The sequence below is a fragment of the Chelonoidis abingdonii genome, chromosome 26, assembly GCF_003597395.2.
Source record: "Chelonoidis abingdonii isolate Lonesome George chromosome 26, CheloAbing_2.0, whole genome shotgun sequence".
Lineage (NCBI taxonomy): Eukaryota > Metazoa > Chordata > Testudines > Testudinidae > Chelonoidis > Chelonoidis abingdonii.
Genome location: NC_133794.1, coordinates 13,047,855 through 13,075,543, shown reverse-complemented (window position 1 = coordinate 13,075,543; position 27,689 = coordinate 13,047,855). Strand labels below are relative to the sequence as shown.

The 27,689-nt window shown below is 52.6% G+C and overlaps 1 protein-coding gene across 1 annotated transcript; it reads right to left on the bottom strand.

The window, feature by feature from the left end:
• Positions 1 to 1,017: 1,017 nt before the first annotated feature.
• ESPL1 (extra spindle pole bodies like 1, separase) lies at positions 1,018 to 26,669 on the bottom strand. The gene is made up of 30 exons (XM_032786777.2): positions 26,582 to 26,669; positions 25,026 to 26,141; positions 24,054 to 24,158; positions 22,861 to 22,981; positions 21,067 to 21,203; positions 20,538 to 20,731; positions 18,918 to 19,160; positions 18,007 to 18,151; positions 17,369 to 17,513; positions 16,750 to 16,889; positions 15,630 to 15,764; positions 14,896 to 15,015; positions 13,618 to 13,789; positions 12,679 to 12,807; positions 11,863 to 12,019; positions 11,411 to 11,520; positions 9,524 to 10,674; positions 7,995 to 8,421; positions 7,157 to 7,327; positions 6,409 to 6,622; positions 5,533 to 5,720; positions 4,896 to 5,023; positions 4,481 to 4,603; positions 4,087 to 4,242; positions 3,594 to 3,764; positions 3,407 to 3,511; positions 2,807 to 2,922; positions 2,485 to 2,568; positions 1,775 to 1,939; positions 1,018 to 1,260 (listed from the first exon to the last, which is right to left on the bottom strand). The coding sequence occupies exons 1-30, from the start codon at positions 26,660 to 26,662 to the stop codon at positions 1,059 to 1,061; spliced, it is 6,651 nt and encodes a 2,216-aa protein (XP_032642668.1). The 5' UTR covers positions 26,663 to 26,669; the 3' UTR covers positions 1,018 to 1,058.
• Between the last annotated feature and the right edge of the window lie 1,020 nt (positions 26,670 to 27,689).

Here is a 27,689-nt window from a genome sequence, read left to right as displayed (position 1 = left end):
GTTCCCTCTTCCCCGCAGCCTCAGTTCACTGCGCTGCCGGCACAATGCTCTGGGCGGCAAGGCTGGGAGCTCTTGCCAGGCAGCGCAGCGGCAGAGCCGCAGCCTGACCCAGTGCGCTGTACTGTGGCATGGTTGGTTCCAGCTGGGTGGCACGGCTGTAGTGCTGCCAGTCACCGGTGCTCCAGGCAGTGCGGTAAGGGAGCAGGAGGGTTGGATAGAGGGCAGGGAAGTTCGGGGTGGTGGACAGGGGTTCTGAGGGTTCAGTCAGGAAGGAAAGGGGGGTTGGATGGGGCAACGGTCCCAGGAAGCGAGAATAGCGGGGGGGTTGGATGGGGGCAGGGGCCAGGCCACACTTGGCTGTTTGGGGAGCCACAGCCTCCCCTAACTGGCCCTCCACACAATTTCAGAAACCTGATGTGGCCCTGAGGCCAAAAAGTTTGCCCACCCCAGTCTAGAGAGTGGTTCAAGTTACACACTCCAGCCTAGGCAACAGTTGGAGTGGCACTGTCCAAAAAGGAAAGCCTAGCAGAGCAGGTAACAGGGTTAGGAGTGGGGGAATGGATGGTCCTCTCACCTCAAGGACCCAGGAGATCCAGATGGTCCAAGTCTATGGCTCCACCAGCTTTACTATAATTGTACAAGCGTTACATATTCAGCAAGCATGTGCAATATAAAAACTCAAGATTTATTTTAATTAAAATAAGTTATATTCATAGAAATTTGACAATTTACATGTATACGATTCTTCTCCTGGACCAGCCACTCTGCAAGTCACTGCAGCTGTTCAAACATGCCACAGTGAAGATTAAAAAAAAATCCATCCATGAGTCCTTATGAGAAGCCACCCAGGGGCCTTCTGCTGAGAGTCAGACAGACAAGGCTGAAAGCAGCACCTGAGTGCAAGGCACTTTCAGAGAAGCTGTGGTCCAGAGGAAAAAGTTTGGCTGGAAGGAAGTTTTCAGGTCAAGTGTTTCATACAAGAAAGGGATCCAGCACCTCATCCCTCCAGGCTCATGACCCAAGTCCCATGACCCCTGGGAGCCCAGTGGGCAGGGGCCTCACTGCAGAAACACAGGTAGGCCATAGGCTATGGGGGCTGCGCCGATGAGGTATTTGAGTCTGGGGGCCTGGCGGGACTGGGCGACATGCTGGAGGAGAGGAGCGCCTGACCCTGCCTTCAGCCAGCTCTGGAGGAGCGCCTCCATATAGCGGTCAATGTCTCGGTCAGTCACGTCCCAGAGGTTTCCCAGCACTAGAGGGCTGCAAAGGGAACAGACAGACACTTGTCTCCCCTCCAGCAGACACGGGGCTCTAGCCAGTACCTTAACCCAGCACAGCCATGCCTGGATCAAGCCTAGCCTGGGTACAGGTGGTGGGGAGGTTCAGTCCCACAACCCCCTCCCACTATTAATTAGACCTAGTTGAGAAAGTGTGTATAGCTTGGACTGGCATCAGGCAAGTACTGGAGCAATAGAGGTCTGCCTGTGTGGGCATTGGGCTTCCCCACAGCAGAGCTGAATGCCATGGCTGGGATTTGAGATGATGTGATTTATGGCCATTAGTGTTTGAAGCTCTATGGGCTAAGCCAGGGGTGACTAGACCTCATGCTTAAGGGCACACAGAGCCTCTAAATGGGTCAGGAAGGAAACCTACAACGCTGGCATCTCCCTTCCTCTAAAGCAGAATGGGGGAAGGGGGGGGCATGGGCCAGTGGATTGATAGTAGCCAGAGCACAGATTTCCCACACTCGAGATCTCATCCCCGGCAGACTCACCATCCTGCCATGATGTACTTGAGGAGGATACCAGTTCCCTCCAGGTTGCCACGGACAGCCAGGGCGGCGCTACTGCAGCCAAAGAGCAAGGCCACAGCACAGCAGTCCAACTTTAGGATTGATGGTCCATCCAGGAAGCGGGCACCGGCTCCATGCCCGGCGTAGCTAAGGCAGAGTTTGTGGGTGAGCTCACAGCACTGCAGGGGACTTGGTGACAGCTTATGGGTGGCTGCAGCTATCTTGGTCATTGCTCCCCCACTCAGCTCCCTGGCCTCCAATGAGGCTGACTTGCAGGGCAAATGCTCTACGCTTCCATGGACTGATCCAATACCCTGCCATTGTTCCCCCCAACTCCCCAATGCTTGAATCTAGTTGCACTTCCATCCCTGAGCAGCGGAAACGTCTCTCCCCAGGATTGTTACGTGTTGGTCTTTAGCTACAGGAAAGAGCCATCTGCTATGGACCTGATTACTGAAAATGTGCACTTATCAGTATCCCGTAAGAGGGATCTCCTAGCAAGGCAGGTATCCTCACTGTACAGGAACGAGAAGGGGAGGTAGCTTGTCCAAGGTCACACCCCAAATCAGGCAGAGTGCTGGGAATAGAACCCAGGAGTCTGAGGCGCCCGTCTTCTAGGGAGACATGGTCAGTCCTGCTCGCCAATGCCACCCACCCTCAGACACTAGCTGGCTCATGCAGGAATCACTTACATATAGAGATCACGCTGCGTGAGAGCCGACTGCATCTGCTCCTGGCTTGGGACTTCTCCAGTCACCCCTGTCCAGCCAGGTTCGCTGTGAGACAACACTGGGTGAGAACAGAGCGGAACACCCACCACTCCCACAATGAAGGGCAAACCCAACGGCATTGCTCAGCAATACCCCCATGGCTCCAGGCAGGAGGCAGCAGCGGGACACATCTCCCATTCTACTGAAGGAGGCTGATTACAACCAAGCCACGCAGGGAAACAGGCAACCATGCCCTGCAGAACCCCACCCCCATGGGCATGTGGGGGCAGGAAGATGCACCCACCTCTCAAACCAGGCTCGGAAGCGCTTCTCCGTCCCAGGCAGATTGTCATGTGGGTTGAGGACGTAGAAGGCACTGCTGGGATTCACTCCGCAGGTGAGGATGGACCCTCGTCGATACTGAAAAGATACACAAGAGACATGTTGCTCCCACTCTTAAGTGCAGCATCCTGCAGAGCCACGGGCACCCATGTGGGCAGCCACTATCTCACTGGGAGCTATGGGTGCTAGGCACCATCCAGTCCAGCCATGTGAACTGAGAGTCCATGCTACAGCTAGGGAAGCCCCTGGCTGGCCTGCAGGATCATCCTACCTGCCCCATCGCACCCATTTGCCAGGCTAGGGGTGCTCAGAGCCCCTCCAGCTAGCAGGCAGAGGAGACAGCGCTTCGTGGCTGACCCTTTCAAGCTCAGTATCACTTGAGCAGGTCATGCAGGGGGAAATGGCTTCTTCCCCCACAGAAGGAAGGGCCCAGCTGATCTGAGATCATGGGAGCTACCTACCGGCCTAGCTCTCACAGGGGCAGGGGAATTCTTCCCGAAGGCACAGAAGAGCCATCCCAGGACAGTCACCTCCTCCCGCCCTCCCCTTCCCCCCTACTTACCCTCTGAGCGAGGGAGTAGCTGAGCAGGAAGCGCAGGGAGGGTAACCGGGTCACTGGCAGGGTTCTCAGGCAGGGGATGTTCTCCCAGGGGAGCTTCTGCAGGTGCTAGAGAGGAGAGGAGGAGGAGTTATCTGGAGAGGCAGAGGCTAGGCTGGCAGGGGCACGTTTTGGGGAGAGGACCACTAACCTTGTCCAGCACAAGAACCAGGTGACCGCTCGTCTGCCCACTGCGGGATCTCTGCTTATCCACCGCCTCCTGCAGGAAGACCTGGGCTGCATCTGGCTGCGCTGGGCACAGCCCGGATGCCAGGCACTGCACATCTTGAGGGGTGAGGAGATGAGAGCTGTTCAACACGAGCTGAGGGAAAAGAGGAAGACTGAGGCATGTGTGACTGTGCCAGTGTCCCCATGCAGGGGCCAGCAAGGTGATGGGCACAGCAAATCCCCATCCATGCCCCAGGGGAATGGCTTCAACTGAAATGCCTCCCCCATGCGTGTACAAGGGACTTCCTAACCCCTTGAGAGCACATGAAGGACCTGGCTCCCTTTCTACCACCGTCACAGCAACAGCTCAGCAGCCTAAAGCTAGACCAATCCACATCTATCCCGCCCAGGCTCAGCAAAAAGCCCAGTCATGCTAGGGGCTTCTCAGCTGGTCCTCCCAGGATCAGCTCTCTCACCTTCAGCAGTGCCAGATCTGAATTTTCCCAGCCGCACTCCCTGAGCTGTTCCTGCAGGCTGGAGGCCTCCTTGGCCACACCAGAGTCGTGGCTGGCTGGCAGCAAGGCCCCCTTCCAGCAGCTCAGCACCTCCTTCTCCAGGGTCTCGGTCAGGATCTGCAGAATGGAAGAGGGAGTCTAAAGTCCCCGGGCACTGAAGAACTAACCACCATGGGCAACCACTGGCCCCCTCGGTGGAAAGGCCAAGGGCTGGCCCCTTGAGGATGGAGCTCTCCCTCTTGCCCCTTAGGGCCAGGGGAGGCATGTCAGCAGAGTGGGGTGAAGGTGTGGGATGCCAGAAAGCCCAAGTCTCCAACTTGGCCAAGTCAGCAGCTGTTCCTGTGTGCCCACCCACCTTCATCCTCCTGTCCAGCTCCATCCGGCCCAGCCACCAGTCCCTCTTGTCTGTGCAGCTGCTGAATTCCTTCTGCTCCTTCTGGATGGAGGCAAACTCACCAAGTACCGAGCTCAAGGGTGCCTGCATGAGACACAGCGCCATGACCCCTGCCCTGAGCTCACATACACTGCTACCTCGATAGAATGCCACCCAATATAACAAATTTGGATATAACGCGGTAAAGCAGTGTTCTTGGGGTAAGGGGGGGGGGGGGCAGAGAGCGGGTTGCGCACTCCAGTGGATCAAAGCAAGTTCAATATAATACCATTTCACCTATAACGTATTAAGATTTTTTGGCTCTCAAGGCCTGCATTATATCGAGGTAGAGGTGTAGTTGCCACTGTCCAGGTGCCCCATCGACCCTGCCCGTCACCTTGGTCTGTGCAGTTGGGATGTGGATGGTCATCGGGGTGCTGTCCTTCTCCAGCCGCGTTAGCAGTAACGTGTCCCCAAGGGAGCCAGGCTGAAAGCTCACCAGGGTCAGCAGGCATACGGTTACACCTGGGATGAGCACAGTAACGGAGCAGTTAGGGGAGTCAATCAATGAGCCGAACCCAGCTAAGAGCCCTTCTTTGGTGTCAGAGGATGCCTTCTGAATCCACCCCAGTGGAAGAGAGCAAGCAGCCTGCAGGAGAGCCCCGCCTGTGCTGTGGCATGGACCGAGAACAGTGCAAGCCTCCTACGTGCCAAAAGCCCCGCCCCTCCATGAGGGAGGAGATTTTGGTTCCCCAGGCCCATTCACTCCTTGTTTGGGGCCTCAGGTTGCAAACAAGGTCCCCCAGCTGGGATGACTGTTTGCCACAGGGTGTCTGCCCACTAGGAATGGGACCAAGGCCAACTCATTTAGCAAAGCCGCTGCTCTATGGCCATATGGTGTAACAACATTCAGCCACCACAGACCCAGCTGGGTCCAGACCGGGCACCTAGCTGCGAGATGCCCTTTCCCAGAGGGAAAGCCTAAAGCCGACCGCTACCACCAGCTGAAGAGGACCCTCCCTCCCAGCACATACCACTGGGGATTTTTTGCAGCTGCTCCCTGAAGCTCTCGGTCTCCCCCTGGCCCAGCCCTGCTGAGCTGAATTCAAACAAGCTCTGGAGCTGCAAGAGGTGCTGGACCTGCAAATCGGCATCCCCTCCCTGCAGGGTGAGCTCCTGCAGCTGGTCAGCAACATCTGCCGCTGACTTTTTCTTCATTTTGCTGGAGATGGAAGAAGCATGCAGGGAGGGTCACTACAGCAGAGACCCACAAGACCCAGAAAGGAGAGGGGCAGAGACGGGGGCTGGGTTCAGAAAGACTGTTCTGAACTGAGGGTGATGGAACAGGCAAGTTCCCAGAGCAGTGAGCTGAGCGCCAGGCTATGGAGGAGTGAGGCAGGAGGCTACAGGGCAGCAACGAAAGGGAGCCAGAGCTCTGAGTGAGGAGCGTTTAAACTAAGACGAGTGTCCTGATAGTGCTTCTTCTAGTTCGATGTTACCACCCTCACAGTAGCTTCCATCTCAGTAGCTCCTGAGGATTATTAAGCCCCCACACCCGAGCTAGGCATTATCCCACGTTATAGATGGGGTGAGCAGCCTAAGGTGACACACTGGTCTTCTGGCAGCACCAAGAGTGTTGGGGCAGAGCTGGCTCCTAGCTTGGTCAATCAGCCACCAGCCCATCTTCCCTTCCCATCTCCAATTCAGTGTTAAAGTTATTTTGCCTGGTCTCACTTTTGGAGGCTTTGTACAGCTCAGACAGTTTTAATGCTGTCTCACCTTGTGGCAGTGGGTTCCACAGGCTTGTTATGCCCCATGTAAACAGAAGCTATAAAGGCAACCTTTGCAGGATCTACAAGGATTTCCCCTTTACTGTATGAACCCGCCAGTCAAGGGCGGGCAGCTCTTACTAGAGTCTCCTGTGAACGTTGCTCATCAGCTGATGGCGGACAGTGATAGAGACAGACTCTGAAACCAGGTAGGCAGTAGTGATGGGGTCCCAACTGCCGACGCACAGTGCTAAAAGCCGGCAGAGCTGGCAGTAGAGGGTGCCTGGAGGGCAGTGGCTGATGGCCTGGAAGGCAGCTTTCAGGGAGTTGCTGACAGAGTCCAGAGAGGAGACGCCTGGAACAGTCAGAGCAGATAACCCTGTGGTCAGACAGGGCGTGACAAGAGCATCTTCATTTGGCCCTCCCTCCCGCCCCGCGTGAAGGTGGAGATCAGAGCAGAGGGGAGCAGGTGGGGTGTGAAGGGTAGAGTGGATTGGAAGGGGGTTGGAGTGGCAGCGAGCATGTTTTCAGAGGAGTTGGCAAGTTTGGGGAGCTGGCAGGCAGGGTGGAGTGGAGTGCCTTGGCTATCCCAGGGAAGAGTGGAGGCAACCTCCAGCAGGCTTAGCTGCTGAAGTATCATAGCAGAGACAGGAGGAGGACTGCCAGTGTCCGATCCAGGCCCACCACACTGCTACTGTGGCTTGTTGGAACGACGGGGTTAAGGACAGACCAGGCAGAGTGCAACTATACCTTCGTTATACAATGGTCCCTGGATTCCCACAGGAGCTCACCTCTGTCCCCTGCCACTGCCACAAGGCCCTGATGTTTCAATGAGGAGGGGAAGCAACAAAGGGAGACCCAAATATTGTGGGGTTCCTAGGGCACTTACTGACAGCAGCAGCCAGGGAGGAGGAGAGTGCCTGCAGGTTGAATGGGTCATGGCTGCCTTTCCTCTCTGCGACCAGGAAGTTCTCCTCCAGATCAGCACTGGCATCTCGCCGGAGAACCTCGTGCTCCCCTTCAATGCCGTCCTGCCTGTAGGCCAAGAGCCTCTTCCTCCCTGCAGACAAAAGCAGACACTTCCCTCAGACCTTGCCAGGACACCAGGGCTCTGGCTTCCATTGGGGTCTGCTCAAGCCCAGTCTCTGCAGACAGAACTTGGAAAGATACACTTCTGCAGGAGAAGTTGGAACCAGAACATGGCAGGATTCAGTTGTCACAATGCTGAACAAGGGAGAAAAGCAGCATCCTCAGATCCAACCCCCTCCCACTTCCTCAGCTGAACTCTCCCCCTTGCCTCTGCTGTCTAACCCCTAGAGGCTTCCCTATCCATTTCAGGACCCAGCTCCACAGGCCTCCCCTTATCTGCAAGGCCCTATATGGGCTCATGCCAGCCAACCAGGACACATGGCTAGAGCGTCCAGAGTGCTTTCACTCCACTCCTGGGAGCACAGCCAGTCTTACAGAGGATACAAACAAACAGTGAAGGGACTTGCGGCTGCAAACCATGGGCAAGTCAAGGTTAGACCTTGGGTGCCTCCCAAATCTGGGCTCAGACCGGACTTTAGCAAGCACTTTCTCCTATGCCTCTATTCTCAGTTTGAGACCTCCCTGGTTTCTATGCCCCTTGATCTAACATGATCCAGAATACAGCTTGCCCACGACACGTTACACAGGACAAAGCTGTCTAGTAGTCAAGCTCTCCTTGCTGACTCCCCCAGGCCTACCTGTCGCTGGCTCTTCCTCATCAGATCCTCGCAGGAGCTCAAAGCTGATCTCAAATCCCTCTTCCATCACCTTCTCTTCATTGATGGTCCTTAGGAGCTCCCCTTCCTCCTGCTGCCCCTGCCCAGAGGGGCCTCTCTGGGCTGCTCCCTCCTTTTCTTCCTGCCCAGCAGCTTTCCTGTTGCCTGCTCGTATTCTCCGGGGCTTGGCTTTGCTGCTCTGGGGGCAGTTAGCCGAAGAACTGGCTTGGGCCCCCTCTGCATCAGCAACCAAGGCCTTTGGCCGTGAAGCCTTCCTGCCATAGGCCGATGCCCGTGTTGTCTTGCGGCTGGCAGGCCCTGGCTCTTCGTGAGCAGCCGGCCCCTTGTTCTCTGGCCCCTGGGCTGCTGCAGCGGGATCCTCCACATCACTGTCATCGCTGAAGACCACCTGGGAACAGGGAGACAATCAGTTTTCTCTAGGGTGGATTCCAGCTCCTTGCTCTGCAGTCTAGTCTCGTGACTCACTCTGGGCAGTGCCCGGAATGCATGTGGAGAGAGATTTATCAAGCTCTTCTTGGCACCAGGATGGGACTTCAGGGAACGGCCTTTTTTTTTTTTTTAAGCAGGGGATCAGTAGCCCTGGAATCCTACGGGCCGAGTTTGTCTCCAACACAAGCAGCACCAACTTCAGCTTCTCCTCCACTCTAGCCCAAGCTCTGGGCCTTGCCCAAGGGGAGTAGGAGCGAGAGGACAATTCCTGTATGCAGCTGATGACATTCTCGACTGAGAGGTCTAGGAGGACTGACATCCCCATTAGAACTGGGTTGTGTCGCTCAACTCTGCTCACAAGCCTGGCTTAGACACTAGTGATTTCCAGTCCTTATAGAACTGGGCCAACTAACCTAAAAGCAAAAGGCTCTGTGGATATTGTGAGCCAACAGGAGTTTCAGGGGCATCTTACGCACCAGAGAACTAGCAATGGAAGGGTTAACTGCCTACAAATCTGGATGAGTCACCACCTGGCCCTGGGACAATTTCAGCTTTGGGGTACAATTAACCCTTTCAGTCCCTGCAAAGAGGTGGTAAGACCAGAGTTCTCATGAAGGGATCAGGTTCCTGGAGCAGAAGATGGCCAGTTGCTTGTATTTAACTCATGTCACTAGCAGCAGGGGGGCGTGTAACAGAGCAAAGAGAGACCCAAGTTAGGTTGGATTACTGAAGAATTCTGCAACAGTGAGCTGGGACAGGCTGCAGCCTGGTCTTCCCCAGGGAAGGAGTACAAGCCTTATCACCAGGGACATGGCAGAACTAGCCAGGACAATGCCCTAGAGAGCAATCTGCACTGATCAGAGGAGTGCGAGAGGGGACAGATGGAGTGGACACCACCCAGTAGGCCATCTCCCTATCCCAAGGGATCAGAAGCTGTTCGGGTCCGACCAGCAGGTGGTGCTCTGGAAGTTGCCCAGGCACAATGTCGTACCAGGACCCCCAATATACCTTCCACCTCAAAGATACCATCCATCAATGAGTGCTGCACCCCCTGCACTTACCTTCAGGCGAGATCTGACTCTCTTGGAGGCTTTGGGAGCCTTCAGCAGCTGGGACTTCGTCCCTGGAGGGGAGATCTCATTGAACACCATAAATGGAGCCTTGGGGCCAGGTGTTGGCTTAGTGTGTGAACGACCCTTGGTGGGAGGGAAGGATTTCTGCACTGGGGTGCAGGGATCCATCACAGGTCTAATAACGATCGGAGGCACCTCTCCATCTGAGTCACCCAGGGCAAAGACATCGCTGGACTTTATCAAAGGCAGAGCTTTGACTCCCTGACCTCTCTTGGCTTTGGGTTTTGGGCCAGAGGCTGCCACTGGAATCTTCTTGCTTCTACTCTTCAAGGGCAGTTTCTCCTCTCTCTTGATTGCCTTGGTCACTGCTGATTCTTTGGTCTCAGAGGAGGCAGTTGGGGGTTTCCAGGCCCAGGCGCTGGAGAAGATGTGGGCCATGCAGCTGTTGTGCTTGGACACCAGGCTATAGATGGTAGCCACGGCTTTGGTGAGTAGCAAGCTGGCTTTGTGGTACTCCAGACCTGGCAGGCAGGGCACTCTGGAAGACAGGAACGTCAGGCCAGTCTCCAGGAGCTCCCATAGCCTCTTCTCTGGCCGGTGGTCACCCATGCTTTGAGCCGCCACGGTGGCATAGAAGTTGGCAACCAGATCATCCAGCAGCCCAAGCACGGATCGGTCCCGAACAGCAGCCTTCTTGCCATTGTGCTGGGATGCCTCCTGCACCATGGTGGAGAAGCGTGAAGTCATGACCATACAGCGCTCCAGACTAGCCCGGAGGAGACCTAACCCTTCTGCTCTGTTCCCTGATGCCAGCTCCCACTGGGCATAGGAGACCGCCCAGTGGAGGCAGACAGCCGAAAGGGTCACGTCAGAGCAAAGGGAGCAGGAGCACAGGACGGAGTGGCTCAGGAAGTTCAAACATCTCTTTTTCTTGGGTTTCAGCACTGGGGAGGTGGTAAGGACACTCTCCGTCTCATGTCTGCTTACTGTGTCCACAAACTCAAGCAACGGGCCCTTCAAGAAGCCGTCTTCTTCCCTGGCAGGCTCGGCACTGGGGCCTTGGCACTTGCTACCCTTGGACCTGCCCTTCTTGGGTTTGATCTTCACTTCGCTTTTCTGCTTCTCTTTCGTTTCAAAGTCTGGAGGTGGAAGAGAGAGTGTAGTTACTTATCTGAGTGTCGCCACTTGCGGTCAACCATTGCTGTGCTATACTGAACACATGGTAGACTCAAGACAATCTATTATTACTGTCCTTTGTAGGAGGCCTTTTCCCCTCAATAGGACAGAATGCTTCCCACCACCACCACCCCCCCACCCTAGAAAGTGGGAAGTAGTTATGCAGCCTCAAGACAATACTGATCTTGGGTTGTAGAGCCAGACTTGTAACCATGGGACACCCTCCTCCCCCACCAAAAAAAAAAAAAAAAATCTAGTTTTATTCCTATATTAACATTTCCTATTTCCAGGAAGCAGCTAAAAAATAAATAAAATAAGCTACTAGACACACTCCTTTCTTTACTGGCCAGTGGTAGTCGCTCTCAGTGAGCTAAACTGGATTTGGTTTGCAATTATGAGTGCCAAGTCTCAAGACCTCCCCCTTCCTCCAGCCCCTCTGGTTCATGGATTTCAGGGTGTCCTCAGTTGTGTCATTAAAACGATTGTAAGAGACACCCTGCAGAGAAGGAAAAGCAGAACCCTGGTGTCTGTAGAGCCTTCTCTATCCCTCACCATCTGCCTCTGAAGCGCGAGCTGTACGGCCACTGCCACCAATGGACAATGCCACGGGAAGAACTGGTCACATTTCCTTCTCAGGGGGCATAAAGTCCTCTTCCCCTCCCCACTGCTCTCCTTTAAATCAAAAGGAAAAAACCTCACCAGTGCCAGATTCTAGCAGGAACAGGGCTTGTTGGAGGTCTGAGTGACACAGCTCCAGCTCACTTCGCTGCAGCTCCAGCTTGGCCTTCAAGACCAGAAACCCAGCACACCTAGGAAGAGAAACCCATCAACAACCTGGATCCCATGAGATAAGATGGCAGCTTGATTAGCAGTCCATGAAGACCAAATTTTCTCTAGGGAAGGATCAGCAGACCCCACTGCCAATGCTGCTTCCTGCACTGGCAGCAGCTTGGACGAGACCCAACACCTGGCCTCCCCATCTGTGATGAAGAAGTTGTCCCCTAGGGCTGGCCTGAAAGCAGAGCTGAACAGCTCCCAAAAACATGGAGTTCCTTCACAGGCATTGAGACATGACACTGCTGGAGTTGCTTCACATTGAAATGGACATGCTGTGCCCTGTGACAGAGTCTTTCCCACCGAAAGCCCCTTACCACCGAATGGCCTGCAGCTTCATGGTGAGTTTGAGGGCTTCCAAGCAGAAAGCTTTAGCTTCACACACCATCTCCACTTGGCTGAAGAGGGCAATGAGCTTCTCCGAGCAGACTAGCATGTCCGCTAGCACCTGCCATTTCTGCAGGAGATTCTCCCCTGCATGAGAAGAGAACAGGTGAATAGAGATCCTCTTTTGCACTGTACCTACAAAGTTAAGGGAAAGTAAAGTAATTAAGTAATTAAACGTCTACAAGACACTGCACTACTCCAGACCATTAACATCATCCAGCTCTTTACTGGAGAGGCTGGTCAGGGTAGGTCACACAGAAGTTTATGCTGCAATGTAAAGTCATTCTAGTTGATACTGAAGGGACTGGATCAGCAGGCAGGCAGCCAGATACCATGGTGACAGGCTCTGTATCCCTAGCACAACAGTTAAAATTCCCTCAACTCAGCATTCACTGGTATTTTGCTCCCAGCCCTTTATTGTTCTCGGTGGACACTTGATCATGGAAGCTAGACTGTTGTATATGGAGGCTTAAGACTTTCCTAGTTCTATGAGGAGACACTAGGCCTGTTGACATTAAGGATGAAGTTAGATTAAAACAGGAAGATGCATTTCCATCCACCCAAAAATCAGATCAGCCTGAAGTTTTCCACGTGGCAGTTAATCCCTGCGCAGACTTCAAAGAGCGTAATTTGGAGAATCAGCCTCTTCATTTCCTTCTGTGCACAAAAGCAAGATCCAGTTAAGACAGCCAAGTGCTCTTAGTCAGGGCTGTTAACAATACAGTCTATGCACAAATGCAGCTTACCATGATCCACAAACTGAGTTTCTGGGACAGTTTTAGGAGAGGACAGCAAGTCACCACCCATCAGGAGAAGGAGGATGCTGCGGAAGAGTTTGTGAGCATCAGCAAGAGCAGTCTCAGGAGTCTTCCATCCTGTACAAGGGAGCATATGAACATTAGCACCATCTGCCTACCCATGCAGACAGCAGTTAATTCCCTCAGTGCCATTAAGAGCAGCATGCTTGGCATAACTCCAGTTATTTGCAGAAACTCCAGCAGAACTTAAAGCATGCAAATTCCAGCATTCGCTCTCTGCCCATCTCAGTTGGAAGGGTGGTGTCACAAGACAGGGAGATCAAAGCAGGCAGCCCTCAGCCAACTGAGGGACATTTTTAGGAAGAGGAGCATCTGCAATGAAACTCAGATAGAAGTTACTTGGACCACTGCCCTCCTATTCCAGGTCACATGCTGATTCCCAGCCTGGGTCAGGAAACAATCCCTCTCCCTGTCTAGCCTTATACAACAAAGTATGCTATGGGAGCTCTATACTGCTAATAGATTTGGCACCGGTTGCCATTGCAGATGGACACAGGACTAGATCCACCACTGGTACATTAGAGTCCATGCTCTCTGAGCTCTGGAGGACAGCCCCAGATTGGTAGGCTGCTCTGCTTCTGCCCACACAGGAGGGGTGGAGAAAGGCATTTGCCACATTTGTGGTAAGAAAGGTAGAAGGTACCCAAGTTTAGCATGTCACTAACGTTGTGGGCCAGGTGGTCATCACTGGCAGACCAAGAGAAAGCCAGATCTAGGTATCTGTGAACTCCCAAGCCACCCCACAGTCTGCCAAGGTAGCATATGCCACCCAGTATATGCCCACAACCCCACTGCCATCAGAATATCTCCCATGCTGCTGAGACACTCTTGACTGCAGTCAGGGTTTTGCCATGTCACCATGCTCACCTTGAGCCCAGAGTTGTTGCCTGAGCTCAGGTAAAAGGCTAGTTGAAGGAAGGTTGAGATAAACTGCCATCAACTGGAGGACATGGGCTCGGAGCAGGTACCAAACCTTTGAGATCTTCTGCAGGGCTGGGTGTTGGAGGACCTCCAGCAACAGAGTGAGGCCTTCTTCAACCTGTATGTGATAGAGATGAGGAGTGAGGGTACAGTGACCTGGAGAACAGTTCTCCATATGAACCAAGACCTATCAATTCAGCGTTACAGCTTGATTCAAGTAGCTGTAGTCCATGGAACAGACTAGAGGGAAAGATTAGAAATACAAGGAAGAAGTTTCAAGAAGAACAAGGTCATTGAAACAATCACTTCTTTCACTCCTTTTGAGGAAGGGATTTCCTCCATGCAAGATCTGTTGATAGACACTGCAGAATGGGTTTAAGATCCTGCTAGTCCGGAACACTATGGAAAAACCTTAAGACTGGCAGGGGGCAGTGTGCAAGGTATTTACACTGCCTCTGCTCACCCTTTCCTGGAGAGGGCAAATCCAGAAATCTCCACCTGGCACCTTCCCCCAGGAGAATGTAAGCTAACAGTCTGGCTTGAAGAGGACTCGTTCTAAGTCCTCTCACAGCTGAGCAGAAAGGTTTCCATGCTGGCATCCGATCTTCAAAGTTTCCTTTCCCACTGGTGCCAGGATGGGCTTTGACTCAAATCCTAAACAAGGTGGATATTGGGCAAATCAAAAGTTTTCTATTAAACATGTAAGGGTTTCAACTAAATGGAGCTTTTCATAAAAGGAGTATCTGCATTCCATGGGGAGTTTTGCTTTTTTGTCAGACGTTTTCTGCCTGAAAAATGCAGAATGTCAATTCTGAAATGTCACTGAGGCACTTCATGCTTCTACTTTCTTCTATTGACCGCCCTCCATCTTCTATGATGCTCCAGGGCCATGTGACTACCATGCATAGGAGGGATGGAGAGGGGATGTGCATCGTGATGGTGCACCATGGGAGATGAGTCCAACCAAGGAGCCCAGTCTATAGCACAATGGGAACTAAAGGTACCCAGACTACATGTCCCATGAGGCATAGCAGCATATTTCAGAATCAAACTTTTACAGCCAAAAAAAATGCAGAGTTTTCTGTGGGTGGGGAAAGCCCCATTTTCCAACTAGCTCTAGTAGACCCATATTTAAAGGTCACATTAATTATTTCTGCAGAGCTGAAGCTTGATAAACAAAGGGACTAGAAAGTCACAGGAGCTACATCTCAAAGGGCTGGTTACCTTATGGTTTGCACAGCACAGCTGGCTATGGAGTATAAGGCACGTTTGTTTCAGCAGCAGATAGGAGTCACTGCAGCAGTCAGCCTTTTGCAAGCAGGACTCTGCTTCTTCCAGGAAGATCTGAAAAGAGAGGCCAAATGAAGCATGCACAGTCCAGGGATTGCCACAGAGTGATAGCTGAATTCAGCTCAACCACGGTCATGGTAAAATCTTAAGAAGCACAAAGCACCACAAAAGCTGGAAGAAACCATAAGAAACATTAGAAACCAGCTCCTCCACTGAACTCCTACGTACTGGGCAGATTCCTCACCTCCCCTTCACAATTCTAGAAGACAGCAACACTACATAGAAAAGCTGGAAGACCTACCCAATGTACGACTCTCCAGACTTGACAGTTCAGACCACGGAAGTTTGGTCAAGTGTCCCCACCCTAGCAGAGAATGGCACCATCGGCCTGTGCGTCAGTGGCTCCCAAAATCCTTTCCGCCAACAGCCCTTTTGGAGTCTGCCCAATTGTCCCAAACCCCTTTTGTTTCCAGTAGTACTGAAACAAACCACACCAGCATGACCCCTCACGCATGGTGTGTGAAGGACGCCATTGAGAACAAAATGCCGTCCTCCATGCAGCAAGAGTGCTAGAATGCTCTTCTGGCCTGGCTCAGGCTCAAAGGACTGACCCTCACGTAAGCCCAGACAGACCCCACCTTGGGAACCACCCTACCCCTGATACTTACCTTGGCCTCACTGGGACTCTCCAGCAGGAACAGTAGTTTAGTCACTTGACACAAGGCACTGGCTGTCCCAAGCCAGTCACCAAGGGCACTGGAGAGGGTTCTGATCAGGAGATAGCTTTCCATGGACTGCAGTGGCTGTGGGACAAGAGAAACAAATACACCCCATCCTAGACATGCCACACATACTTTAAAGCCATCACTTCACCCACCTCAGGTGGAGGTATTGTAGCCATAATAGTCACATGACTCTTCAGGGCAGCAAGTGAAGGGGGGAGGGACGGGGATAGGACAAACACTCCTACAGCAATGAGGGCTGTGCACGTACCCAAACAGAGAGGGGACCACAGGAAGCCACAGTGGAAGAGATTAGGACTGTTTAAAGAGGAGACACAAGAACTAGATACAAACAGGGATTGTTACAGAGGTCAACCAAGAGGCTCACAATGAGATCAGAAAAGGCGACACAGGAAACTGACATCATAATTAGCCTGTGAACTCCCTGCCTCAAGGTACCAAAGACAAGATTTTAATCGGCTTCATGAGTTGAATGTTTATATGAACACTGCCCACACCCCCGCCCTCTGTTACAGTAGACAAATCCTCATGCTTCAGGGCATAAACCAACTGCCAATGGCCAAGGGTCAGGAATGAAACCCCCATGGCCAAGTACTGAAGAGATTTCCATAATGGTGAGACACTTTCCTCAGACACGTATGGAACAGGCTACTGTTGAGACAGGATACCCAACTATACGGCCCGATCGGAAGTGCTGCTGTAGGTCAGGCTATGGTCCTAATCTAGGGAGGAACAAGGATCAACAAAAGCTGATCACGGATCATGTCAGGGAGCACCAACTGCTGGGGCTGCAGTGCCCACAAGCCACCCCCTCGCTAGAGCAGCACAGACGCTTGACTAAAATGTGAAGGGTCACATAAGACAACACACTGGCTCACTTTTAGCCACTGGGTCAGACATAGGTAACTTTAACGTAGGTAGCTACAGAGATGACCTATGGTTAGTACTAGCCTGAAGCCCTCATGCACTTAGGCAACCCTCTCAACACTGCAAGGCTATGACGAAATCACCTCCCCAGCCCATCAGAGCCCAAGGCTCCCAATACCTTTGCCATCATTCTGTAGAGCGCTGCTACGATGTGCAGGGAGACCACGGTCTGCTCGACACTGCGCACTGCTGGGACGCCCTTCTTGGCCAGGAGCTTCTTCCACAAGGCAAGGGCATCATCCAGGCACTTGGCCTGTGCTAAAAACCAAGGCATGTAGCTGTCACTTAGCCACCAGGGGTCTGATCCCTCTCCTCCAGGGCCAGAGCATCAGACATGGATAAAATCCACCTCTAGAGCAGTGGTGACCGAACGGTTCTTGAGAGAAGGCAGAGGGAATGAGTCAATGACCCCCACCACATGCAAACAGGGGTGTTGTAAGTTTGCAGGTGACAGTATCCAGACAGGCCCAATGTGCTCAACTAAATGATGGAGAGACCACCAATCCCACCCCCACTGCAGCGGCAGAGTTCTGGGATACATTCTCCTTGCTCCCAATGGGAGCGTTTCCACCCCCTTGCACCCTGGAAAACTGAATGGGAGACCATGTGCCTCACCCCCACCTCAGGGATTCTCTTTCCTGGGCCCAATGGGTCAGTTTAACCCAGACGAGAAGAGTTAGGCATTGCTCCAAGATACCGTTGGCATTTAATTGTCCCACCTCAAAGAAGGTCCTCACCAGAATCTGCCACCAAGTTGAAGGAAATGCCGTTGTACAGAAACTTGTCATCTTGGAGCTTGTCTTCATAGTTGAGGTCATTGGGTTCAAAATCCTCCAGGTTCTTGTGCCCCTCGTCTCCGGCTCTCTGGTCCCTCTCAATGCTCTGCAGCAGGTTGAGAGAAGCCAAGGCAGTTACAGCACATTGATGATGGGACGTTCGATGGGAGGAGAGTGTGTATCTGCTCCATCACCACTGGGTTTTCAGCCTTGTGGGAAGGCAGACAGTCTGATGGGCCAGGCACAGGGAAGGCTCCCAAAGACAGCATCCCAGACAACTGCATGGGCACTTCCCTGTCCTTCCTGCACAGCCATTTCACTGCTTCACTGCTTCAGGTGCTGGTGCTTTGCAGCCAGCCATTCTCTACAGGGGGGCCATTGATGTTCTACTAGAAAGACACCTGGTATATCCTGTTTAAACCAGGCATAGCTGGAGAGCTTTTCATTGGCCCCATTGATACGGGGGGGTGCCCCGGGAACAACTCCCCAGAGACGGCACCACTACAATGCCGAGGTGGCTCCAGAGCTTAGACCTCCCATGGGGCAGGGAGGTATGATCAGAATCACCAGCACTGCATCACACTGCTGCCACCACCTACCTCCCGCATTTTGGATTCAAGGGTGCAGATGTAGAGCCAGAGCAAGGCCTGTGCTTTGTCATCCAGGAGCTGCTCCTGGTTCTCAGCACTAACAGGTACAGAGTCCAACAGTCGCAGGGCCTCCCGCACGGAGTCCAAGGAGGAGCTGCAGGAGAGGAGACTGGTTATAAGCCAGACTAACAGCATCTCACTCCCAAGGATCTCACAGCACTTCTCTAAAATGGGGATGATATTTTCCCACCTTTTGTGAAGGGAAATGGGCAGAGGTCAGCAATTAAGTGACAGAGCGGGGTACAAAACCCAGGTCTCCCATATTCCAGTCCCTTTTCTCACCACTACTATCTCCATAAGGCATGTACTGTACTGAGAGGCCTTCAGTCCCCAGGGCTATCGTCTGGCACCATGAGATTCAAACCAGGGAAGAGGAGTCATGCGAGGCCAAACCCCACGGCAGTTCACACCAGGGGCAGGCTGACAGTCCTGGAGCCTTAGCACCTCTAGTCTTCTAGAGGAACGCTATGGAACGCCCCTATAGGGCAGCAGAACATGAACCTCCCAGGTGGTAGGCACAATAGAAAAGGACATGGCCCCTTTTATTCAGTAGCTCTCCTATAGGGATCATTAGTGTAACAGAGACATCTGCCCTGCACATGCCTGGAGCAATCCCCAGTGCTTACAGGGTGCCAGGTTGCAAGGGGCTGCAGAGCTGGAAACAACATTTGTAAGGCACAAGCCGGGTCACTAAGGGGCCCCACATTTTCAGTACTGTTGGGGAACCCCCACAACTGGCTGCTTTCCCCATGTGGCTGCCTCCTGGGGGAAGGGCAGCCAATCAGAACCACTGCAGGAAGCAGGTAGTAGAGGAACAGGCAGATGGGAGGGTGATGAAGCCCACCCCACCCACCACTCACCAGGCCGTCTGCTCTGTGTAGTCGTGATAACACAGCACCTGGGCCAGCTCCACCAGGTTCACCGCCCGCTCACGATCTCGGCCGCTATCCTCTGAGCAGATCTCAAGCAGGTCGCAGATCACGTTGAAGCGCTCCTGCCCTGTGTCAGCCCGCGTAGCCTTGTAGGCTTTCAGTTCTTCAGAGAGCACAGACACCAGGGTCCCTACATCCAGGCCATGCCCCTCCAAGGCATCCTTCAGAGTCCTGCAGCAAACACGCAGGTCAGACAGGAGCAGCACTTGGAGGTGAGCCACTCAAAATGGCTGCTAGGGCTCCTGATAGCCCCACCATAGCTGTGCACTACAGCACAGACCCAGCGTTTCTTCTGGCAAGCATGAGATTAGTCTTTAGGTATTTCAGTAGCTTTGATCATTAGTAGGGCCCTACCAAATTCACAGCCATGAAAAGTGCATCACAGACCATGAAAGCTGGTCTTGTGCGTGCTTTTACCCTATACTACACAGATTTCATTGACGAGACCAGCGTTTCTCATATAGAGGGGCCTGACCCAAAAGGGAATTGTACGAGGCAGAAGGTTATTTTGGGGGGTGGGGGGGTCACAGTATTGCCACCCTTAGTTCTGCACTGCCTTCAGAGCTGGGCGGCCAGAGAGTAGCAGATGTTGGCTGGACACCCAGCTCTGAGGGCAGTTCCACCAGCAGTGCAGAAGTAAGGGTGGCAATACCACACCATGCCACCCTTACTTCTGCGCTGCTGGTGGCAGCAGCTTCGTCTTCAGAGCTGGGCTCCTGGCCAGCAGCCACCCCTTTCCAGCTGCCCAGCTCTGAAGGCAGCGCTGCTGCCAGCAGCAGTGCAGAAGTAAGGGTAGCAGTACCACAATCCCCCCCACAATAACCTTGTGACCCCCACACCCACCAACTCCTTTTTGGGTCAGGACCCTTAGTATTACAACTCCATGAAATTTCAGATTTAAATAGCTGAAATCATGAAATTTGCAATTTAAAAATCCTATGACCATGAAATTGGACCAAAGTGGACTGTGAATTTGGAAGGGTCCTAATAATTAGTTACACAGCTTTGTCTATGCCAGGGGTAGGCAACCTATGGCACGGGTGCTGAAGGCAGCACGCAAACTGATTTTCAGTGGCACTCACACTGCCCGGGTCCTGGCCACTGGTCCGGGGGGCTCTGCATTTTAGTTTAATTTTAAATGAAGTTTCTTAAACATTTTAAAAAACCTTATATACAACAATAGTTTAGTTATATATTATAGACTTATAGAAAGAGACCTTCTAAAAACGTTAAAATGTATTACTGGCACACGAAACCTTAAATTAGAGTGAATAAATGAAGACTCAGCACAGCACTTCTGAAAGGTTGCGACCCCTGATCTATGCTATGATAGTGACCAGGTTGTGTGTGACAACAGATCTGTCTTGGGGTACTAGGAGAAATATCCATCCATTTTACAGATAGGGAAACTGAGGCAGAGAGTAGTCTGGCCACAAGATGAGTGGCCAAACCAGGATAGACCCCAGGAATCTGACTCCCAGTCCCATGCTCCATGAAATGACAGGCCAAAAGAAAGGCTCCCACCCCCGATTTCAGCCTCTTCCTTACTTTAGTCTCAAGTCTTCATCTCCATTTTTTGTTGCATCCATTTTGACTCTGACCCAGAGCAAGACTGGCTCTGCCATCTGCTCCGTGAGCCTGCTATGCAGTGCGGCCAGCCAGAGTGACACAGACTCAAGGCCCTTCTCAAACCAGCACAGTTTCCTGTAGCTTTCCACCTGCAGCTTAAAGCATTTGTGCAACTGCAGAGAGACAGAGAGTATGAGTTGAAGGAGCAGTTTGGAATAGGATGAACGAGATTCACTTCCACCTAATCCCTGCAAAGAGGCATCATCGGCAAAAGCTTCCCCATTTCCTGGGCCCTAGAGCCCCCAGCCCCACATTGCAGTCCCCGTCCTGTCAGGACTCCACGTCAGCTAGAGGATGGAGAGGAAGTGCCTTACATCTCCTGACACTCAGGGCCTGCTGCCTTCATGGAAGTCTGGTTCCTACAGCCCAGGGACTCAAGCTCATGGCTCCCTTACACCAGACCCCCGAGTCCCCAGTGAGCTACCCGGAATCTTAGTTAGCTACTTACCCTTTCTGTGGACATCTCTGGATATTTACAGGACTCTGCCATCCCCAACTTCTGGCAGAACACCTCAGTCACTGAGCTGGCCTCCACATACAGCTTCTGGCTGTAGAAGCCATAGGCCAGCTTGAAGGCACACGAGGCTACCACAGCAAACAAAAGCATGAATATTAAAGGCTGCCTCGTTACGAGATTACAGTACTCTCACTCTCCGCTCCCCTATGGAGGATAGGGGCCTACCACCCTCATTCTGAAAGCCTTGTTACCAATATCCTTGCAAGAGAATCTGTCTCCATGAGCTGTGGGAGCAACAGCAAAGAGCTTGTATGGAGAAATCTGGATTTTCCAGTAGAGCATCAAGAATCTCACTGGCCTAGTGCCAGCCATGTGTAACCACTTAGACACTGTCCCTGATACTCCAGCAAGGAGAGCATGTCATGGAGGCACAATATTTGGTCTCAAAAGGAAGGGTTTGCCTTGGGCACTTTCTGTTAGAGAGCTACGGTTGCAAACTCCCCAAGCCATCCCATTGGACGAAAGCATCAGTCTACAGAGGAAGCGTAAACACGGACGGGAGGAGACCCACCAGTCAGTACCAAACCAGTGCATCCAAGTCTCCTCACTTGCCCAGGTGCCACTCCACTGACTCCAGCTGAATTGCTGGAGATTTGCACAAGTGACAGGATCAGGCCCCAGGAGTTGAGTTTAGAAGGGATGGTCTCCTTTCTTGACTGGAAGGGCTGTATAAAAGCCTCCAGCCTCACATCACCATTCTGGGGTCCCTCTCCCCTCATTCCCATTTGACCATCCCCCTAATCTCAGGACTTGTGATGTGCAAGGCATGGCTATCCATTACTCCAATGGATACTTGATACCAGCAACACCCCTGCCCTTACAATCCCAGGCTGGGCTTTGAGGTCTCAAGCCCACACTCTGATCCTTCACCACTCTTTGGGCCACAAGATACTCGGTCACTTCCCTGCAGTGCAGATTTAAGGAAGAGGAAAGCGGGAAGAGTCAGATGCAGAAGCAGGACAAGCATTGCCTGGGACTGAGTCAGGGGGAAGAGGAGGAAGATGTAGTGACAGGTGATTTGAACAGAACAGTGGATAATGATACTGAGGTAGGAGGAAAAGAATGGCTCACGGGGTCTAGGAAGAACATTTTCTTTAGGGTCTCATCAGGAAAGACTGCAGTGGAGCCACTGATCTCTAGTAGCAGTGATTACCAGGACAAACGAGCCAAGAAGCAGAACTCTGGAGGAGTAGCAGCATCAATCATGATGCTCTTGTTCCATTCACATGGGAGTCTTAGCACCATCAAGTGGCAAGACTTTGCAATACCACATTCCATGGTAAGCTCCAGTCCAGCAGCAGCAGGGGTTACTTTGGGAAGGACTTTGTAATCTAAAGAACCAGGGTCATCTGGTCACAAGCCACACCTGTTCCAGCTACTACAGGTTAGAGCTTTTGAAGGACAGGGAGGAGCATCAGAGCAACAGCAATGCTTCCCTGCCTGGAAGGGAAAGGTCTCAGTCAGACCTGGCACAGGGATCTCAGTGGAGAAATCGGTCAGTTTCTCTCCCTGGCAGCCCAGTGATGCTTAGCGTATTTGTGGGGCATTAGTAAATGTTGCACTTTTTTCACGCTGAGTTTGTTCTGCATTCAGGGTAGCAGACCAGATCCTCTCGCAGAGCAGCATAGAGCAGTTAAACATTGGGGAGGCCATTCCCTGTCCACCGACAGCAGGCCTTGTAACCCACAATGGAGCAGGACCCTGCTCAGAGGCTCAGGGACTGACCTGTGACATCAAGGTATTCCTCTTGGTCTTGTTCGGAGAGCCCCTCTAGTGCATCAAGCATCCAGGTAATGACACTTTGGCAAGAGCCCACCAGCTGCTCCAGTCCAGCTGCCCCTGCCACCTGTGGAAAGTCAGAGGTTTGGGGAGCAAGAGAGATGCAGCAGGAGTCCTAGGACATTTGAGCAGTTGCACGGGAAAGAAATAATCAGGGATTAAGAGCATGAAGCAGCATTCTTCCACTGTTACACAGCCTTTATCTGCCAGCTATGCTCAGAACTAAAAGGGTCAGCACCACACCTGGAGTGGCTATTGCTGGTTAGCGCTATTGAGTGGCGATTGTGGTAATTGACTTGCCTTTGCAAAGCAGTCTGACTTGCAGATGAAATACACCAAGTACTGGTCTCTCAAAATACTGGTTAGAAGTCTCACACCACATAGAGGAACATCACTACCTAGCTCTTGCAGAATACTTCTCACCTGTAGATCTCACAGCACTTTACAAAGGTAAATCTCTCTATTTTGTAGCTTGGAAAACTAAAGCACGGGGAGGCAGAGTGACTTGCCCAAAGTCACCCAGCAAAGCAGTGACAGTCAGGAATTGCACCCAGGTCTCCTGAGTCCCAGTCCACTGCCCTAGCCACTGGGCCACTCTGATGGTGGCTGAGGGTTTACAGGGAGTCAAGGGAAGATTCAGGAACAGAAACCATATTTCCCAACACTAACCATGTGACCACACTTCCTTCATTTGGGTGGGAGCAGAAAGCAACTGGCAAGAGGGAACCTGGGAGTAATAAATGTAGTTTATGCTAATAGCAACCTGCAAGTACCATGGCTCCCAGAGGACATCTCCTGCTGACCATTCAGTGATGATCTGTGGCACATTCAGCCCAGTCTAATCGGAGAACGTCTAACAAAGGAAGGCTGCATAAGGCATCCATTATATTGTTCTGGGGTAGGCTGGATGAGACTGAGCAATTTCAGAGAGGGGGAGTGTTGTTGCCGTTACAGCACTCAGAGCCCTGCTGAGTCAGGACCTCAGTGAACCAGGCTCCACATGGGAGTCCAGTGGCCTCAAACTGGGATCAGTCCAGCAACGAGAAGCTTAACGGTTTTTTGCACCCATGCTTCTTGGAGATCTCCCTTGCCCACTCCCAGCTCCTAGTGGCATATGCTATTCCCTCCACTGCCAGTACCTGGGAACCCAGGAAGGCATCATATGCCACTGTGGTGTAGAGTTGCAGGCTGTGATAGTGTAGCTGTTTCACTGCTTGCTGCTGTTTCATGTTGTCGGAGGGAATCTGAAAAGGGAAAACAAAAAGGCAATTGACAGATCAGCATGGAGAACTCACATTGGCATCCCCAAGGAGCATCCAGCTCAGCACACATGGATTGGGCCCCATTGAAACAATACAAAAGGTTGCATTGTCATTTAATTGGCAGACAGATGAGCTACTAAATAGCAGCAGCAACTGGCTAGTATGTGGATACAGGCCCACTCCACTCACCTGTGGGGCATCCTTATTAGTCCTCAGCTAGCTCACGGAGAAGGGAAGTTTGCATTTGTCAGCAGATGGAGACACACCTGTGCACCCTAGCAGGTTAGATTTTGGAAGGCAGATTCCCAGACAGAGGAGACATCTACACTGCAACTGGAGATGTAATTTCCATCTTGGGGAGACCGACACATGCTAGCTTTGATCGACACATTAAAAACAGCGTTGCTGCCGCACGGGCAGCAGCAGACATTACCAGCTCACATACATACTTCTTAGGGCCTCGGGCAGGATTGTGCTGATGCAGCTTGGCTGTGGCTACAATGGTATTTTTAGTGCACTAGTTCGATCAAAGCTAGTGCAGGTACATCTACCTGAGCTCAAACTTAAACCTCCGGCTGCAGCGTAGACTTACCCAAAGAGCACGCTTCCTTTCTGCAATGCAATGCTGGCGTACTGCAGAAGTGGCACCTCAGTCACATACAATCCCCAGCCTAATGCCAGCTTGGGCTTTAGAGCCCAGGAGCTCGAAAGATCCCAGCTGCCAATGGGCCTAATCCTTTGCTGCACCACAGGCTGTGTACAAAACCCAGATGAAACCCTGGCACAATCCTGTGTGTCTCAGGCCCCACCCCACCTAGGGGAAGCCTCTAAATCACAAGCTTTACTCACGCTATCCAGCAGCCTATGGAGAAGCCAGGAATAACCCTCCATGAAAGTGGAAAGGCCAAGGATGTCCTCTAGGCTGAACAGTCGCCGCTTGCTCTTCTTCAGGTACCCGTTTAGAGAGGAGACAATGAACTGGCAGCTTTCACCCAGCACCCTGGGCAGGGGCTCAGGGACTCCAGACGCACAGCTCAGAGCTGCAGCAGCTTGGGAGAGGGGCAGCCCAGCCCGACTCTCACCCAGTGCTAACACCTGGTTCAGCTGGACTCCGGCACGAAGGAGACCCAGAGCAGCACCAAAGCCCCTCCTGATGTCACCAGCTCCTTCTAGGTAGCCCTCAGCTTGGTCTATCGCTTCTTTGCCTTCCCCAAAGCAGCTGCTCTTGCAGAGACGCCGGCATCGCTCCAAGGTGAGCTCAAACAGGCATAGGGACCGCTGCAGGGGCAAGGGCTCCACTGCACTCCTCCCATCCAGTAGGGCTGCAATCAGGTGGCGAGCAAGCTGCTCGCTGAAGAAGCAGGCATCTTCTTTGCTCAGGGGGGTCCTTTGGGCCTCAAACATCACAGCAGCAGCTGCAGCTTGACGAGCTACTTGGGAGGTAAAGAATGGGGGCTCCAAGGGCAGCTGGGCTGAGCAGTCTTCCTCCAGAAAGACCAGAAAGCGCACGGCCTGCAGCCGGCCTGAAAGCACCACCCTGCTCTCCCTTGGTGCCTGACCCGATTTAGCAAGGGCATCTGCACCCTTCCATAGCACGCTAAAGCTGCTCTTGGCAATGGCCTCAAAGTCTTCAGCAGGCACCTCTAGGGGCCGGCACCTTGCCAGGTTGGCATAGAGCAGACCAGCAAACCTTAAGCAGGCATCATAGGCTCCCTGGGTGGCAATGTTCCTCAGCAGGTGGTAGAGGATTTTCTCCAGGTAAAGGGGAACATGCTGGGGGCCGGCTGCTATATAACCCTGGCATGCCAGCTCAGCCAGGTCCAAGAAGCTTTCAAAGTGTGCCAGGCAATTCCTACTTAGTCCCAGCCAGTGGATGCAAGCCCGCAGGATTTTATCACACACCGTGCTCTGCCAGGAGAGCTTGCTTGTGCTGGCTGGGTCTTCTGGGGCACAGGCAAGGCTTTCCTGAAAGGAAACAAGATGGTTAGTGCAACTGATACACACCTTTTATCGGAGGAACTCAGAGCATTTTCATATTAGGCCTTCCAACCCCCATCCCAGGACAATATTGGTCCTGTTTTTCAGATGGAGAGTCTGGGGCACAGAAGGAAAGCAGCTTCCATTGAGAAGTTACAGTGAGTCAGCAGTGGAGCTGGGGACAACACCCATGAGTCCTGACCCCCAGTCCACTGCTGTGACCCCTAAGCACTCCTACAACAAGGGAGTATGGAACACGCCCCGTTCCTTAACTGTGCATCCATGTACAATGCCTCCTCTGTTTCTGGTAGTTAATGCCAAACATTTCCCCTGCCCATACTTCTCACTAAGGGTCTGACCCAGAGAACAGCTAGATGTCCACTTCTCCCACAGAGAGAGGTTTCAGAGGTCTTCTCTTGCAGTCTCACCTTCAGTTCCAACAACAGCATCCGTGTCTCCTCCCAATTGCTGATTCGTGCCATAAAATCGGTTCCTTTTAGGCGCTTCATCCTACTTCTGGCCTGTAGCAAGGAAGAATGAACCATAATACTGGAGCAATTGGATGGCATCCTCTAAAAGATCTAGTCATGCTTTTTGGCCTTGAACTCTGTGAGCCATTTAATTCTGTAAACGCAAGTGTGTGTAAAGACCCATTGCACAGAGAGCCTCTCCAGGTCTCCTATGCTGGCCTAATGTGGGTGAAAACAACACATCCAACCCAGTTCTCTATATTCAGAGATTCTTATCCCTCACTGCCCTCTCACCTCCCATACCACAGTACACAGCAAGCTAGATCAGAACTTCTGTAGTGTTGAATGACGATGCTCGTCTCATGAGACCATTTCACTGACCCTGCCAAGTACTATCCTGTTCCCACCTCCCCACCATCACCCTAGTTCCCCTGAGACCCACTTACAAGTGGGCCCAGGGAGATCCTTCTCAACTATACCTTGTGACTGACCCTTGTTAACCTGCCAACAGCTTAGCTCAGGGGTTCTCAAACTTCATTGCACCGAGACCTCTTTCTGACAACAAAAATTACTGCACAAACCCCAGGAGGGAGGACCAAAGCCTAAGCCTGCCTGAGCCCTGCCGCCCGGGGGTGGGGGGCGGGACGCAAAGCCTGGGCCTCACCACAAAAGCCCAAAGGGCTTCAGCACCAGATAGGGAGCCTGAACCGGAGTCCTGACACCCAGGGCTGAAGCCCTCAGGCTTCAGCTTTGACCCCAGAACGTCTAAGCCAGCCGTAGCAACTGCATTAAAATGGGATCCCGACCCACTTTGAGAACCGCCAGAGCAAAATCCTACCTGGCTCTGCACTGCCTGCTGAGAGCCAGTAGCGTCTTCCTCACCCCACACCTTCTCCCAATACCCCCATACACTCAGACCCTCCCTCCCCCAGCTCCTTGAGATCCTCTCCTACACAGCTCCCTCCCAAAGCCCCCCCACATCCTTCCCCTCGCTCCCAGACTCCACCCCCTACCTACCTACCCGATACCCCCTGCCCCCACCTACCTACCCCAACACCCTCCCCAC